Below are 18,026 nucleotides of genomic sequence, written 5' to 3' on the forward strand. Positions count from 1 at the left end.
TATCATTTGTGCATTTTATTTTTAATAAAGATTACAATATACTTTGGTACAATATTGGATATATTTTTTCTTCCACAGACCCGCTAAAAGTTTAAGGAAATCAGACATATATGTGTCATCAAACATCACACTTATAATTTCCACATTTTTATTTATGCTGAAGTTACTCTCAGCTATACAAAAGTAACCCTTTTGTAGCCCTGTCAAATACATCTGTATCTGCATTACATTTTTCAGTTGGTTTGCCGTTGTTGACATAATTTTTATGTCTTCACACTTGTGGGGCACTTGATCTCAATGACAGCATCCTCACAGATCCCATCTAGTGATCCTGCTATCATTGGGTACTGTTGAGACAGCATAAGTCCACACTTTCTAATTTTTATGCCAAGTTTAATGCTGACAGTTTTTCGCACTTCACTCTCTAGTAGTCTACCACGTTTCAAGGCTGGTGTGTCTGGTATACTGCCTCCCATTATTAAATCTATTAGACTTCCATCAGTCTTTTTACACCGACTGAATTCAAATGCTTTTGATGCTGTGATTCGACCATATCTCAATTCAAATCAAAGGCTGTTTTGGTGCTGTTCTCTGGTCTCTTCCTCTATTTGAGCAACAGTTTGATTAGACAGCATAATCTTTTCTAAGAATGTCTCGTAGGATTGTTCTTTATATTTAAGCATAAGCTGGCCCATGGATAAACTTGAGCATTATTACAAATATAGCTAGGTTGATATTTTAATAACTCAATATTTAATACATCAATAGTTTTTTTCTGCCAATGTCCAAAAACTTGTCAAGAACTTTACTATTTGATAGTAAGCTAGGTGCACCATTTGACAAGTCCTTTGCTGTCATGTACTTCAGGCTAGTTCCAACCCTGGACAGTTTTGATTTCTTCCAGTAAGATGCTACAGCTGTGCAGGATGGCTGTTTACTCCTCCAGTGGATCCACATGAGGAATGCTATAGCATGTCTGCAGCCTCCTTTAGAAGCGACACAATCGTTACATTGTACGGAAACAACAGCTTCCTCTTCATCTACCACTACTATGACAGCATATAACCTTGCATGTACCTTATGTTCTGGACAAATTTTGCCCCTCACTGTGCACATGTTCCCACTACGTTTAAGATGTACATAGCTGACAGCGTCATCACCGTACGATGGTCGAGAGGATCTAAAATAAATAAAAATATATTTAAGTGGTATTTTCATAACATAACCTTAAACATGAACCCTCACAATAGAAATAATATAAGTATGTACTTTATGGAAGTTTGACAACTACACTGTGTTTTAATGCTTATTATTACACATAATACTTACATAGAAGTTTTAACATTTCGGAATTCAGCGGAGCAGAAGTGATTATTTGATGCAAAAAATCCGCCCAGCATCAACAAGTCGATTCTCGGCAAATTAGAGCTATTTGCCTTGATGAATCCTTGTTCCATTGCTAACGTTTCTTTGCTGTACTTTTTTTAAACTGAGATAATAGTATTTAACAACGCAATATCACATAAACGGTGACGTTAATATCGAAACGAGTAAACACTTAACACGGTAAGTCTAAGTTCGAACGATATACAAATTATCAAATCAAAACAATATTACAATAGCGTGACGTCACGCGATCTGATTGGTGTTTGACCTAATACGGCGGATTCTTATGTTTTGTATTTTTATTTTTATTAAAATAAATAGAATCACACATGTGATTTAAAAATAAATGATTTACTTAGAGTCTCTCTATCCTATATTATTATTTAAAATTATAATTTTAGTGATTCTTAGGTACTGTCATCATGCCTATTCCTAATTTAAAATACATATGGCCTTGATACGTTCGTTGTTCGTCTCGCTGTTAAAACGTTCTAGTGGGCATAGCAGTTCGTGTCGTATTTGTTTCCGTATCTGATAGTATGAGACGGTGTAGTGGGCAGACTCTTTGATCTGTGAAATTCAATCTAACTACAAAGTAGTTACACACTAGGTGATTTTCGCAGGGTTGCCCACTCTTATTTCTGAATAAGGAATAAAAAAAGGAAAAGAAAAATTATTTTAAAAGGCGTTTTTTTGGCGTTTTCTAATTTCCACAATAACGTCTCGTCATTCTATTCAATTCAATTCTTAGTTTAATGACTTGTTATTCTGTTCTATTGTTATAATCTATCGTACGTTGCGTCATATATGTAGTGACAAGCATTTTTCATTTTGACATTGATATTTGTCTTCGTATTGTACTTCAAACGTAAAAATATTATGAAAATTGAAATGTCATAATAATATAATTTATTTCCAAAGATATTTTTCAAAAAATACTTCTTAATAATATAAATTTATAATGGCTGATTATTATCACGAGTTGGGATGGAGAGAACTAGGAGATGGTGAACAACCTAATCATCTACTTCATATGGCAAGGTTCTTGATTGATTATGGGCTATATGAGGTTACCTTTGCAGAACAATGGCCTAGGTATTTTTATTTTATTCTTTTTTTATTTTAACATATTGACCATAATGGCAAATAAAAGCCTTTGATGTACTAGCAAAACCTGTGCTATACACTCACCCTAATAGCTTGATCTTACACAAATTTGAACAATATCTGAGATCCTGTAATTTGTAGGCTTGTATATCACTTAATATTTTCTTAAAATTCAAATCTTAATCAAATATTTTAATTAAAATATTTATTTTAAATAAATTAATTATAAAACTTTAATTTTTGCTCTACTAACTATCTTTCAACTCTATGAATTTTTTAAATATTTTTTTCTAGATTACCACCAGCTGCATCAATAGAGGCTGTTGAGAATTTAAAAGAGATTATAATAGAAGATGATAGTGAAAATAACTGTCCAATATGCCTAAAGAAATTCTGCATAAATGAGAAAGCTAAGGAAATGCCATGTCAGCATTTATTTCATGAAAAATGCATTATAACATGGCTATATAAGGTATGCATTGATAAAAATAGTTAAAAATAAATTATAACTAATGACAAAAAAATATATTTATATGAAAAAAGTCATCAAATAATCCATTAAAAGAGATGTGCAATGGGACCATACTAACTTGGCTCTGAATAGACATTGAAAAAACAACTTGTATATTATGAAGGTATTAGTGATTTTTGCATGGTTTTATTTCTTGCTAGAAATTCGAGTTTTAGTGATATAAAACATTAATAGTGAATATGATTCTGTCTTTTAATCATTAGCATATAGATTTTTTAATGTTATTTTTATACAATCTAATTGAAAATTGAAATTGATTCAATTCTATTTGGATTTTTTTCTTCAAACATCTTCATTATTCATTATTAATATACCAATGCGATACCAAATAAATTGTATTTTGTACATCCTCAGTTTAAAATAAAGCCGGTTACAAATAGCAAATAACAGAAAATATGTTATTAAAAAGCTACAGTATGCTACAAAACACCATAAGAAATTTGATGAATCAGTGACCTATTCTATAGATTGATACAAATGAATATTCTTATATCAATAAGTGATTATTATTATTTATCTTTATGTTTTTTATTATATGCATATAACAATAGTTTAAATACTTTAGATAAAAATATTATACTGTATGTATAACATTTAAGAATTACTCGAGTAACAATTATATACTAACTAGAAAGATTCAAATAATTTCGAATGCCAAAACTCAAGCAAAATAAAAGGTAACTAACTATAACTAACTAACTATAACTAATAACTCGAATTTCTAGCAAGAAATAAAACCATGCAAAAAATCACTAATACCTTCATAATATACAAGTTGTTTTTTCAATGTCTATTCAGAGCCAAGTTATTATGGTCCCATTGCACATCTCTTTTAATGGATTATTTGATGACTTTTTTCATATAAATATATTTTTTTATTGCTTTTTTTTAATAGTTGTAAAGGAACAAGTGTTTGTCTTCCATCTCACCTGATGGAAAGTGTAGATGAAGACGAAGGTGGTACATGCCCATCCAAAAGAAACTTCTTCACTCTACTCTTTAACCTTTAGTCCTTTAAGAGCCATCATTTTCATGTCTCCTTTGAATTACCATTACTATGATAAGTTATACAATATTTTTAAAGTATTATTATTATATATATATAAAATATTAACTGTGTTATTTCAGACAAATTCTTGTCCATTTTGCCGTTATGAGTTGCCAACAGATGATAAAGTTTATGAAACATTCAAAATAGAAAAGAAGAGAGCAGCAAAAAGAAGGGAGAATATAGAGACTCTTCACAATTCCATGTTTAGTTAATTATGAGTTTTGTATATGAGTAATATGCTAATTTTTAATTATTAATTTGTGCGGTTTTATATACTAGCTGCTGAAATTCCAGAAAACATACCTGATTTTTTAATTTAAATGTACACTTAAATAGTTTTACATTTTTTTTTCTATCAAAACAATTGTTTCTTTAATTAATTAAGAATGAATATAATATGTTATTTATTTGATATCTCAGTATTTATTTTTAAATAAGCTTGTATAATCTGCCTAATTTGCAAAGTTTAAATAATCATTGATGTGTTATTTATTAAAGGTACGTGATTCCACGTACCTTTAATAAATAACACATAATTAAAATATTTTTAGTTTAAGGCACGGTTACTATTATTAACTCAATATTTTTAAAATATAACATTTATAAATTGTTTTTTTTTTGTCTAATAGTGTTTCTATTTTAAAAAACAAGTTGGCTAAGTAGCTCTTGTTTTAATATATGTAATTTATCATTGACTAAATTTATATTTCTGTTTTTAACTATGTGGCCTCAATTCGGCTGCTAAAATTGCTACTATCAATAAAACTTACTCTGAGTTGTCAGAAAAGAAACAATGAAGATGTTTATTTTGTATAAAATTAGTTTTCGCCCGCGTGTAAGTAAGTATTCAAGGGGATTAAAGTTTGCTTCATACAAATTTTCATCCAAAATTCATACAATATTTGGTTCAGTGGTTTAACCAAGTGCAACACACAAATAAAGTTACTTTTGCGTTTCTATATAATATTAGTAAAGATATGCCTTTTTCCATATTATTGTTGGTATTATTGATCTTAAGAATATGCCGATATAACACAAATAAATTTATAATTTTGAAATGCTCTGGCAAATGAGAAAATATGTCTTACTTTTACTTAAAATGGTAGGTATTTAGGCTTTTTTGGTGCCAGTCATTAAACGACAGAAATAACAGAAAATTTAGGAGAGTCGCGTATGCACAGATCTGATTAGAGACTAGATAATCCAAATATATATTTTCAAATAGATTCTAGTGTGAATTTAACTTAATCCATAACCAACTAAATTTAATATCACTCTAGACATTTAACTCAAAATAATGTCATATTTCGAACTAGTTTTGACATTTTAAATGTGAACGGAAAATTATTTGTAAAAGTATAAAAAAAACCTAAAAATGAATCGCAATAAAAGGTATGTTTTTTATGATAATACTCTTCAATTAATTATGGCTGCAGAACATATAGAGAAAAAATATTTCTATGTTATCAAAATTCACATATTAATTTATATTTTTTCAGAATATGCAAGTGTCCTCCAAGGCTACAACAAGTTTGCAAGCACGCTAAAATAACTGAGTGTAAAGATGTATCAGAAATAATTGAAGCTCTAACTTATCAGGCTGAAAGTAAATAGTACTTTTATAGTAACACTACTAACCAACAGTTACTATGTAACCGCCGCGAACTACTCCGAAAACGTATCGCAATAAAAAATCCATCGCTGAATACCACGCGATACCTTAAAAAGGCACAAATTTAGACAAAACCTTTCCAATGATAGTAAATTTAAAAAAGACATAATATGTTATAACATAAATAATATTGTATAATTAGTGCATTCACATATTCTTAACCCTACAAAGAACGTTTCGTATTGTGTACTTATATTACCTAATCTGAAATCGATTTACTTTTAGAAGGGGAGGTTTTTAATTATTTTGTAACGCGAAATCTTCACCCGTCGGTGATCAATGTGTTATTATATGTTTTATTATCTCGCTTAATTTGTTTTTGCAGCTATTTTTAAATTCCAGTTCGGGTCATCATTACATATATTTATTTTTATATTATGTATCAATGATTATCTCAAGTCTATTGTTTATTAAGTACATAATTAAGAGTTATTAATATAATATAACAATTTATTTGTTAACTATAAATAAAATAATAGAATTTAATTACCTATGTTATCGTGGATGATTACGTCTTAACGTAAAATAAATAAAACACGATCGGTGTGACTTCGTCAGTCAGTATGTCAATGTTATTTTTATCCGAATCCAACGCGCTACTATTATATCGTAGGTACCTTTACTTCGGCGCAAAATTGCTTCGGCAAGAAAGGAGAAAATACAGATTTATTTTATTTTATGGTAATGTATACCTACTTTTACAATCGAAAACTCCATTATAAATGGAAAAGTCAATAATTCTTAACTTACATTGTCTGCTTCAGGTTCAAAGAAATACCAGAAAGTAAAAACTCCGCATTTCAAAACCAAACCGTTCAAGCCACGACATTATAAGGATACCTGTGTTCCAATGGTTCCATCAATGCATACGAGGTAAAGCATAATTTAATAATTGTTTATATATTATACACCTTTAATAAACTAGGGATTATTTTTTGGTGCTTATTTTGATTTATTAATTTCAGATTAAAGTACATTGGCCATTGTTCCATTGAACCGCAAAAGGATTCAGATAAGAAATCGAGGTAATTAAATAAAGCCTAGTTAGTAAGTGATAAACGCCACCTGATGGTGTTTGGTCACCTACACCCAAAGACATTGACATTGCAATGCCAGTGTCAATGTCTTTAGTGTCCCTTGTTCTTGTATTTATACTCACCCTTACTGATGGACCAGGGATATGGAAAAGGTGGTTACGCGTCACTATACACGAATATCAGGGACAGATCTACGGCGGTGACATTATAGTACGAACTAGGTGCGTGAGGTTTCGAATACACAAAAGTGTTCCTCACGAAAGTGTTTTTTAGCGACGACTATCTTAGAGCACAGCCTCAAAATTTTTAACCACCAACGCGACATCACGGTCGCTGAAGTTGTGCTCTCTATGATCCCACGTATATAAGTCAAAAAAAGACGAAATATGTATATACAAAAAAAAACATCTGTATATATGCCAATCAGGAATTAAATATATCCAAATGTATTAAATAATATCATATTAATAAAAAAGTGAATAAATAAAATGAGTCGCGAGGGCCAAACCCAGGAAAGCGACACTGAATTTTCATGTGCTTAATTTGTGTTTATAATTCATATCGTGCTCGGCGGTGAAGGAAAACATTGTGAGAAAACCTGCATGTGTCTAATTTCAATGCCACATGTGTATCCACCAACCCGCGTTGGAGCAGCGCGATGGAATAAGCACCTAACCTTGGAAATTTATAGGCTGTTACTGTTGTATGAACCAAATAAACTTAAAATTAAAAAAGCACGAGTAACTGCGAGCCCCTGGATGTGGTTTTATGTAAAAAAAGAAGACTTGCACGGAACTCTGCTATTATGTATACCTATGTATTGCTTATTATGACTCATATTAACAATGATATAACGTATCCTAGACCGAGAATACTCCTTATAATTTTAGTATGCAAAAGATGTTTCAATAAAACAAATAAAATATATATATAATAGTAAAAGTTCGATTCATTCAATATATATATGTGTGTGTGTGTGTATGTGAACATTATAAGGCATTAAAATAATTTTGGGTTGCAGACGGGCATATGATTTCGACTCGTCAGAAGAGGAAGACGCAGGCGGCATTCTAAAGAAAAAAAAAAAGAAGGAAAGATACAAAAAGAAGGTCCGGTATTTCGACCTTTTGCCTGGTGATGTGATGCTCCCCACACCCGTTCCAGTGATAAAACATTCAGCATCTGATAAGTCAATTTTTAATGTGAGCATGCGATTTATTTTCATTATAGAATTATTTATTATACATAAACATAATCAGCCTGTAAATTTCCCACTGCTGGGCTAAGGCCTCCTCTCCCGTTGAGGAGAAGGTATGGAGCATATTCCACCACGCTGCTCCAATGCGGGTTGGTGGAATACACATGTGGCAGAATTTCGTTGAAATTAGACACATGCAGGTTTCCTCACGATGTTTTCCTTCACCGCCGAGCACGAGATGAATTATAAACACAAATTAAGCACATGAAAATTCAGTGGTGCCTGCCTGGGTTTCAACCCGAAATCATCAGTTAAGATGCACGCGTTCTAACCACTGGGCCATCTCGGCTCTCGGCCAATTATACTAATATAATTTTTAAAATGTGACAGCAAATTAATGAACTGGGTTTCGAGGGATTTTTACCCACTAAAACCACTGTTTTGGTCGTCTTCGTCACGGATCGGACAGGTTACTGCTGGATCGTGTTAATATGTAACGCATCCCCCTCCCGCGCTGTGCTCGGGTCGTGGCTATTTTCAGGGGGTGAAGGAAATGTCGCCTCCTGGCAATTCTTGCTAAAGCTTACGGCAGCGCGAGGCCATCCCGGCTGCGGTCCCTCTCAGGGCACCAGAGCCCTATCTTTTAAGTTCCGGAGTAGAACCTTAAAAGAAAAGATTTTGACCCTACAATTTACCGCTTAAATATGTCGTTTGGACTGGAATGGAAAATATACAATTTTGAAGGCAACCAATAACCTTAATTTAACACGACAAATATTTTTTGTTTAATTACCCAAAAGGTGCCGAGTCCTAAAACCAGCGGTGAAGTAATCCAAGCCCAGAAAGCTACTGTAACTTCGGAAGATTATAAACCACCTATACCACCTGCATCTGGTTACGAGTAAGTCTTCGGCCGATTTTTTTCTAATACTTTCTGAGACATAAATTAATTTATTCCTCTGTATCTTGTTAAATTAAAGATTCTTCAAAAATTTTGATCGTAATACAGGGCGAAAATGTAAGATGGCCACATATTCAGAGATAAAACATATCGTAAGCTTTAATTTTATTTAAACGTATATCATTATTATTTTTAGAATTTGCGGGTTTGATGGATTTCGTTAGGTTTTGAAATTGGTTCAAAGACGGCAAAAATAACGTGCAGTTTGTCATTTTTCTATAGAAGGCCATTAAATTCATTATAATCTTTTTCTATTTACCACCTTATTATATAAGTTCACCCACAAAAGTGCGCCCCTTACCACGTAAAATTATCGGCGTTAATTAGTATTGACTATTGAGTTACATTCGTGTTAACAAGATGGCTTACTATGCGTGACACGATTAACACTAGAATAAGACCTTTGTTTTCATGTTTTACCAGTATACGTAGTCGTAGTTTCTTAAATTGTTATATTTATAAGTCATTAGACGCATAAATATAACAATTTGGGAAAAAGTTATGTTTTCGGTTTTAAAGATTGTTTTTCGTTATTTTTATTTAAACGTAAAATTTTGACTAAACTTTTGTGTTTTTAATTTTTAGATTGTTCAAACCACATAGCGGGATAATAGTAAACAAAGAAAAATCTTTCGCGCCCGACGTAGTATTCATGCCCGGTCCGAGAACTATAGCAAGGTAAGGCCAATTAAATACCATCCCGATAAATCAGTTCACATAACGAAGTATTTACATAGACGAATTTATATGGTTAAGATTCAATATAAACCGGTCAATAAGAGATTCTGTAAATTTAAAAAAGTAGGACGAATTATTTGGATGAAGTTATCTTGGTGCTAACATTTAATTATTTTATTTTTACAGCGATAAAGAAAAAAATAAGCCGTGTCGTAAAGGCGGGTCAGTTCATGTCATATTTTGTAAATAATTTTATTATATTAACATTATTCACATCTTAATATTTTTTATGCATTTATTTCCAGAATATGTTATAGAAAAACATGTCATAAAAAGAAATGTCGGTGAGTGTCACTTTTTGCTTTAAGTTTTAAAATCGACCATCTCTGATATATAGTTATAAGTACTTTAAAATCAATATTAATATTTTAGCATTTATATGTATTATTATATATTGTGCGTGCATTTACAGAAAATACGCAGCTTTAAGAAATCGTAAGAGTAAAAGACAATCTAGAAGGTAAAACACATATATTATAATCTTATTAATTTAGTTTAATTAATAATTATTATTTTCTAGATTTCTAAAATTTTCTATAAATGAGATACTATATATATAATTATAAACCAATAGTAATATAATATACTAATAACATAAATGAAGCTGTGCGAGTAAATAAATAAAAAGGAGCATTATTAAGCTCTTCAGAAGCTACTTTAATCTGGTCTTGTCTTCGCCAGAATTAAGTTTTCTTCATGTTCATCACCTATTTTGCTCAATCACATCGTCATTGGAAATCACTCAAACATCGGAGTCTAATATATTGCTTCATTTTGATTTATTGTTTACATAACAATAATTCATTTGAGATTTTTCAGGGAGATTAAAAGTGGAAAGGCAAGGTCTAGAAGTACTCAGAGACATTTAAAGGATGACGATTCCGTTTGTGGTCTTGACGATATACCAAGACCTGAACACGTGAGTTTCGTCATTTAGATTTCACCTACGATTTGTATCATTATAAAATCATTACCTTAAATTATAACATAAATTAATGTAAGTTTTTGTCATGTAGAATGTAAGAACTGTTATGTCATCTCAATTAGATATTAAATGAAATACTTTATTTGAGTATGTTGCAATATAAAACATTAAATAGTCAAAATTGTGCCATGAAATTAAACGTATATCAAACTTAACAGCAGCATTCTGGTTCATGTTAGCATTAAAGGACATACGTTATACATACATTATGATATAGAATGCTGAATAAGCGATTAGGCACTTTTAATAATCCTCAAAGTATGTGTCATGATTATAGGTCCATATACCAGCTAATCTGAAACGAGGAACTCTACAGACGCATTCTTTGACCGTACTACCTTGTACCAAAGAACGTAAACCAGAAATTCATTATGGAATTCTGACTGGATCCTTCAACATGTACGATGCTAAATTTAGTAAGTTGGTTTCACAGCCACGTAATTGTTTTGCCCAGAATTTCAAAAGTTAAACTTGTTTTTTATTGCGACACATTTGATTTACAATACAATTATTCCTAGGTGGTAGGTCTAAAGGAAGACAAGCTCTTGCAATGAGTGTAATGGCATATTGTTTAGCATTTCATTATCATCCGAAACAATGGACTATGAAATTAGTGGACAATTTGATCGATGCTGGTGATCAATGGTATTTTTTTTATATTTGAGCTGCAAAGACTGAATATTTTAAAGGCAGGACTTCTTATCCACTTCTCATCACAGGTATATACAATGTTTGGAAAAAGTGCATGATCATTCTGCAGTTCAAGGAATGTGCGAAGTTCTACCTTTCGGAAAGAAACAAACATTAGTGTTAAATGGGAAACGAATGCAGGTCCTTCTAGGCGAGCCCGATATTGTAGGCTATTCTATGTCATTAGACCCAACTGTTTATAATTTATGTAGAGGTCTTAAAGCGTTCTTTAAGGACAATCGTGCCGGAATATTGTTAACGAGGTATTTATATCATTATATAATAACCTTTTATATTTTTATTAATTGGTTTTAAATAATTATAAAACTATTTAGGGTACTTAAAGTGGTTATATGGAAGGATAGAATATGTTATTATATATTTGATCCAGCTGGACGGGACTCAAGGGCATATTCTAATTTTTCTAATGGTTGCGCTGCTCTTATTAATGTGAAAGACTTAGAATCAGTAGCTGAAGTTCTTCTAGCACGAAGTGTATTGGAAGACCAAAAATTTGTGCTAGCTTCTCTTAAAGTTTTAAAAATGGTTGATGAAAAATGCGATGAAGATTTCGAATCAGACAAGGAACTTACACAAGTGGAAAAAGCAATGATGGGGTATAGAATTTTGAATGAGAATTGTGCCATCGTAAACGCGAACATGCACTTGGGTGATAGATGTTTTGAAGATGCCAAATATCGTCAAGCGTTGTCAATAGCGGTAGTAGCAATGACATACGCGAAAATATCACCTCCGAATACATGGTTTTCAAAGACGCTAGATAAAATATTACGGTTAGGCAATAAATTGTACGTCGATTGTGTGTACCCAAAGGTAATGATAGATATAACTATTGATAACATACCCAACGAAATTATTGTTGGTCCATATGCATGTGAAATAATCATATATCGAGAGAGGGTAAAAGGACAATTATTCACTACAAAAGAATGCTTACTAAATATACGGACAGGGTTAGAAGAAATTTTTAGCCACGAGTATAATAGTGGTATTTTAGAGTTCAATAATTATGTACTAGCAGTATGGAGACAAAAAGATATGTACTATTTATTTGATCCATATCCAAGAACAAATGACGGGTTAAGATCATTTTCAGCTGGTAAAGCTTGTTGTTTTATGCTTTTGAATCCAGAGACAATAGCAGAAGTATTTACAAAAAATTGGGATTACTTACCAGCCACGACGCAGTTCCTCATTCACGCATTTAAAGTGCTTAAATTAAAAAAAAGAGAACCTAAGGTAATAATAGAAGAAAATACAAAAATATTAAAAAATGAAATTAAATATTTTATTTAAATAAGGTATTTTGAATTAGTTAAAAAGTAGCGCTTCCAATAAATCTTCAAGAGATATTGTGATAAGGTATTTTGACTGACTGTGACATTGAATTATATTAATGAATGATTTCAGGCTCAAATAGTATGTACACTGAGTGACGAGCAGTTACCTGGTATGAAGAAAATAAAGCGCAAAGTCCTCCCTATGAGCCAATCTCGAGGAGATGGCGGTAAAGAGATAATCCATGACGTCTTTCCTACGGAAGATTTTAAAGAAAGTCTGGCCGGGGTATGGTATTGGCCATTGAATTGATCAATATGAATGAGTGTACATTTGAACTGAAATAGGATATTTATTATATTAAGAATTTTATTAAAATCCAAGTATTGAAATATTTTAGCCACAAGTTGATGAAGAACAAATGGGAGATATTATTTCTTTAGTCGACAGCATTCAAGAAGATTATCTTCCTCCAATACCTTTAAGATACAAAAATATGCCACCTGAACCACTGCAGGAAAAAATAGGTAAATTGTATTCTGTATTCGGTACTAATAACATGAATGTGAAATTGTGACGCTTGAACAGCTAGGCGGTTTTTAATATAATAATTATGTCATGGAATAGGTAGGCGAGCTTTTTAATTTCATTCGCAATCTAACAACACTGGAGATAAATCAGAGTTTTATTGTCAAAATAGTCCAATGCGAACCGGATTTGAACCTGGGCCCTCGTGATCTGTAGCCTAATAAGTTAAGCACTCAGCAAGTTGTATGACGAAGTCGACCGACCTATTTCGGCCACGGCCGCCAATTGAATGGGAGAACAACCAACTACGCAAGAGATGTTATAGAGCACAAGTGTGTCCGCAAAGTCGCAAACACATGTGCACTTTTTACTCCGTCACTCTTATAATCCGATGGGATGGCAAATCCGAAACGACCGAAAAGAGTTCAGGCGCAGGAGCAGGACCAACAGATTTACGTGCTTTTCGAGGCACGAGAGGCACACACTTCCAGCTTCCAGGGCTGCTACAGATAATTTTACGACAGAAATACCCAATAACTTTTCGCCGGACCGACCCGGAGCTTGAACCCAGGACCTCAGGATAAGTGGCCACCAGATCAAAGCGGTAGTCAACTGGGATGACTGGGTACAAGGAAGTTGTATGACGTGATGTCGTAAGTTAGATAGTATTCCTCGTGCGGCAGTGAACCTGGACTCGCCGACGGTGTCGGTGACGCAGGTGGTCCCGCCGTGGCCGCGGCCGCGCGACAAAACGCACGAGCGGCCCGAGCCCGACCCCGAGCCCGAGCCCACGCCGCCGCCCACTCCGCCGCCCTCGCCGGTATTGCCACTGAAACTAACTACTGCATATTTACTCGGACGGAGTTTTGTATCGTTGTGTAATAAGAAAAATATGTTAAACATTAGGTTAATACTATAGTATTTTACGCATTTCCAATATTAATGATAGTTTTTGCACCAAAACACAAACAGATTTTTTTTTAACCCTAATGTCTAATATATGTTTCTAATTATAATTACTCTATAACGAAATAGACTTTACGATCGTTAAAAATAATCTATTTGGTTTTAAAATCTACCACCGGTTCGGATCTACACCTCGGACCTGAGAAGAACCGGCGAAAGAAATTCAGTGAGATGTTGTTGACATTTTCTACAATTATAGCTTTCATGCAATAATAAAAAATATATTTTCGTTATTTGAATACCGTTCGTAAATATATGTTACTTATTATCTCGCTTTATCTGCTATTTAGAATGTCCTTGTTAATTACCTGCGATGCAGTCAAATAAAACGAATGGAATGAAGTATTTTTTAACGATTTCTTGTTTTGCTCGATCTCGTTATATATAACTAATTTAATTATGTATTTTGCAGCCACCAGAAGGAGGCCTAGAAGAGGTAAGCTAAACAATAAATTTTTCGTTATAAAGAGATATATAAATATGACTTTCTCTTATTTTCTATTCCAAATATGTTTTAGGAGGAAGAAGAAGGCGACGAAGAAGAGGAGGAACATATGTCCAAAAAAAAGAGAGAAGAAGAAGAAAGAAAGAGGGCTGAAGAAGAAGCTCGAAGAAAAGCTGAAGAACTTCCTCCCCCATTACCACCGCCACCGCCTTCGCCACAGCCTGAACCAGAAGTACCGGTATTTTATCTTTTAAATAAAAGAAAAAACGATTTTACAAGTTTTGGACTAAATCTACGCATCAAATAAAAACTGAAATATGTCCAATATCAATTAAATTGATATGGTACTAATTACCTATAGCAGAGCCAATGAAAAAAGAATCAAAAAGTACTCAAACATACATATAAACCTTTTTTGAAGTTTTTAAAAATGGTATTTAAAATATCCCATTTATATGAGTTAATTTATCAAAACAATTTGTGGGTACATATTTTGAATAAAATTTAGGGAACAATGTTTTCTAAATTTTCAGTTGGCGCAACCGATACAAGTTGTTGAAGATGAAATTCAAACTATGTCACCGGTTAAGGTGGATCGAGAAATTTTACTTACAGAAGATGCGCAGTATCGATTTAAATTGAGACAACTTCGCAAAAAAATGACACCGCCATTATTAGAAACCGATTTCGATCTAACGGCAGAAGAAGAACTCGCAAAACCAAGTAACTTTAAAAACTTGCCCGATAATACGCAAATAATAAGAGGAACATCTGCCATATCGGATGGAAGTGCTATTGACGTTTTACCATTTGCGGCAATCATGGCCATTGTAACCTCCTACAAATATGCAGTGAACACGTGGACGACAGGCTTAGTGAACTTTGTAGTGGACACCGCTAATAAATTATATCAGAATAAAAAAGAAAAATTTCAACTTGCTCCAGTTCATATTATACCGAAGATTGCCATTGGGCATCAAGTAAGTTTTTGCAAATAACTGTTAATTTCTAGACATTTTAATGAAATGAAAACGACGATTCCATTTTCAGAATTGCGTATCATGAAAGTATATTTAGCCCTCATTAATTTAAGTAATTATGTAATACGAAGTAAGTTTATTGTTGATCAATAATTTTTGTTTCATTTATTTACAGGCATATCATGCTACTATAGACGTAGTAGGAGAGGGAGCAACATGGCAATTAGAGGATGTTTTGATTAGAAAATTTTTGCCTAAATATGACCGAGGAATGATAACAACAGCATCATATAGCTCTGCATTTTTTAGCAAAAACAATCTCTATTATCTATTTGACGGCAGCTCTTGCAACGCGATGGGTTTGAGAGAAGGTAATGTCAAAGGAAAGGCATGTTTTCTTCGATTTCGCTCGTTACATGATCTCGTGGCAAGGTACGATATATTTTTTTAGATTTTTGGACATATTTCTTAAGTACATGTTTGTTATAATACACAATTTAATTCGTAGATCTTTGGGTGTTTATGGGAATATTGTAAGGAAGTTATTATTTTCGAAAGCTAAATTTTTTAGGAGTATAATTGAATTTTAATGAAAGGCATATACTATTTGAAAATGCAATATTAAATGAATCTATAAATTTCAAGTAAAAATATACGTTATTATGGTTATATGGTTTACAGAGTTTTGTACAATAAAGATGGAAAAAATGAAGATCAACAGTTTATACTAAGCAGAATAATAGTTAGAAGACTTTTGACAGAGCCAAGGTTAAAATTACCGGAAGACTATGAGTTCGCTACTGGAGCACCGAAATCCAATAAGTCAAGATATTCGATAGCAGATTCTGGCAAAGGATCCGAAAGAAAAAAATCATCTATTGCGTCATCCAACGTAAAGAGTGAAACCGTTATTGGATATCAACAAATTACTGGAATATACAGAATAGAAGGAACAACAGCACTTAAAGACAGAAAAGCTAGTTCCGACATAAAATCTTGTCATTTTGTGAGTTTAATAGCAATGCTAATGGCAACAATGCATCCCATTCGGACATGGGACCATGTCATGGTAGATACGTGCATAGAAAAGGGGTTGGAAATTCATGCAAAAGCTACTAATTTAAGCGTTTGCGAGAAGAGGGTAATAAAAAATGTCATATTAGATGGCAAATTCGTTAATGTTAATATAAAGAAAATTATAGTTGTTAATGAAAATCAAGAAAAGAGATTAGATCAGTATTTGAAAGCTGTGTTAAACAGACTTAGATATGTTATCATTAGATTCCCTTCTTGTAGCATGGTTATCTGTAAATCCGATGGCTATTATCATATCTTTGATCCATACCCACCACCCGATGAAAATAACCCAGACCAGATGATGAAAGATATTAAGAAGAAAAAAGATTCTGCTGCACCGGCAGTGCCCCAAAAGTTGGGTGCTGTCGCTGGTTGGACATTGTATGATTCAATTAATTCGCTAATAAATAGAATAAACAGAGTTGTTTCCGCGCCAAATTCGCCAGAATTTTATACTTTTGAATTAACTTCTATAAAAACTGCTCCCCGCCATTCGGCACTCAACTACAGGCTCAGTCCTCTTTTCAAGCCAGACGTTAATCCGAACTTGCCATACTTGAAGCGAAGAAGAATTCGTCCTAATGTGGATGAAAAAATTTACTGGTTAAATATTGAGACCGTGCCTTGGTCTCGTATGAACACCGTAAACGATTTAGGGCTTGAGAGAAAAACTCCTAAGACAATGTGGAAAGATTGGGATATTGAATTTCCTGGAGATCTTTATTCACTTTGGGGAACGTTACATCCTTTGGATATGAAATTTAACGAATTGCATCGGGGAAAACAATACTTGGCTACATGCGTCATTGCGCTTGTTATGACAAGAGCGTGTGACCTAAGTGCCTGGACTAGTAGCTTTTTAGATGGCATTGTCGAAGCAGGTAACAGTTATCACATAAAATGTCACGATAAAATTGGTGGAAACCAAAATCACGAAATTAGTCTCGATGACTTAGAATCCCAATATGACATGTATCCCTATTCGTTCACAGTTAAATTCGATAAAGTTATATTTGGTTTCGTGTATAATATTTATCCTGATAGATTCAATCTAAGCAAGGCTTTAATTTTCTTTTTCGAAAAAAATACTTTAGGAATATTAGTGAGCCCCGCCAAAAACTTAGCGTTCGGGAAAACAAATCAATCGTATTTTATGTTCGATTGTCAAAGCTATGGACTACCAATATTCAGTCCGAGCCAAGGCGCCTCGTATATATTAAAATGTGAAAGTCTCAACAGATTGATATACTGCATTGCTGTAACCTTGAATATCAGGCGACACGGTCAGCAATTCCATTTGTTTAGTGTAAACGTGACCCTTGCTGAAAAATCGAAATAAATGTAAACTTATTGAATTTTGTTTTTATTTACTTT

The 18,026-nt window shown here is 32.9% G+C and overlaps 2 protein-coding genes and 1 pseudogene across 2 annotated transcripts; 2 read left to right on the forward strand and 1 right to left on the reverse strand.

Annotated features, from left to right (window-relative positions):
- Nucleotides 1-31: 31 nt before the first annotated feature.
- Nucleotides 32-1,558, reverse strand: LOC113393012 (uncharacterized; annotated as a pseudogene).
- A 671-nt stretch (nt 1,559-2,229) lies between these two features.
- LOC113392924 (E3 ubiquitin-protein ligase RNF181) lies at nt 2,230-4,406 on the forward strand. Its single transcript, XM_026629551.2, has 3 exons — nt 2,230-2,481; nt 2,788-2,965; nt 4,154-4,406. Exons 1-3 carry the CDS (start codon nt 2,348-2,350, stop codon nt 4,286-4,288), a joined length of 447 nt encoding a protein of 148 aa, XP_026485336.2. The 5' UTR covers nt 2,230-2,347; the 3' UTR covers nt 4,289-4,406.
- A 1,008-nt stretch (nt 4,407-5,414) lies between these two features.
- On the forward strand, nt 5,415-18,007 carry LOC113393109 (uncharacterized). The gene is made up of 23 exons (XM_026629820.2): nt 5,415-5,468; nt 5,576-5,682; nt 6,513-6,621; nt 6,714-6,773; nt 7,807-7,987; nt 8,784-8,884; nt 9,530-9,622; nt 9,809-9,844; nt 9,928-9,966; nt 10,095-10,142; nt 10,502-10,601; nt 10,945-11,083; nt 11,186-11,312; nt 11,387-11,620; nt 11,693-12,617; nt 12,789-12,944; nt 13,057-13,183; nt 13,868-14,004; nt 14,563-14,586; nt 14,669-14,833; nt 15,129-15,575; nt 15,751-16,007; nt 16,257-18,007. The coding sequence occupies exons 1-23, from the start codon at nt 5,452-5,454 to the stop codon at nt 17,989-17,991; spliced, it is 5,364 nt and encodes a 1,787-aa protein (XP_026485605.2). The 5' UTR covers nt 5,415-5,451; the 3' UTR covers nt 17,992-18,007.
- Nucleotides 18,008-18,026: the final 19 nt, after the last annotated feature.

The sequence above is a fragment of the Vanessa tameamea genome, chromosome 12 (genome assembly GCF_037043105.1).
Source record: "Vanessa tameamea isolate UH-Manoa-2023 chromosome 12, ilVanTame1 primary haplotype, whole genome shotgun sequence".
Lineage (NCBI taxonomy): Eukaryota > Metazoa > Arthropoda > Insecta > Lepidoptera > Nymphalidae > Vanessa > Vanessa tameamea.

Coding starts and splice junctions, on each gene's coding strand:
- LOC113393109 (XM_026629820.2), top strand. Junction 14,587..14,668: donor CAGAAGGAGGCCTAGAAGAG/GTAAGCTAAACA, acceptor AATATGTTTTAG/GAGGAAGAAGAAGGCGACGA. Junction 15,576..15,750: donor AGATTGCCATTGGGCATCAA/GTAAGTTTTTGC, acceptor ATTTATTTACAG/GCATATCATGCTACTATAGA.
- LOC113392924 (XM_026629551.2), top strand. CDS start 2,348: ATGGCTGATTATTATCACGAGTTGGGATGGAGAGAACTAGGAGATGGT. Junction 2,482..2,787: donor TTTGCAGAACAATGGCCTAG/GTATTTTTATTT, acceptor ATTTTTTTCTAG/ATTACCACCAGCTGCATCAA. Junction 2,966..4,153: donor TTATAACATGGCTATATAAG/GTATGCATTGAT, acceptor GTGTTATTTCAG/ACAAATTCTTGTCCATTTTG.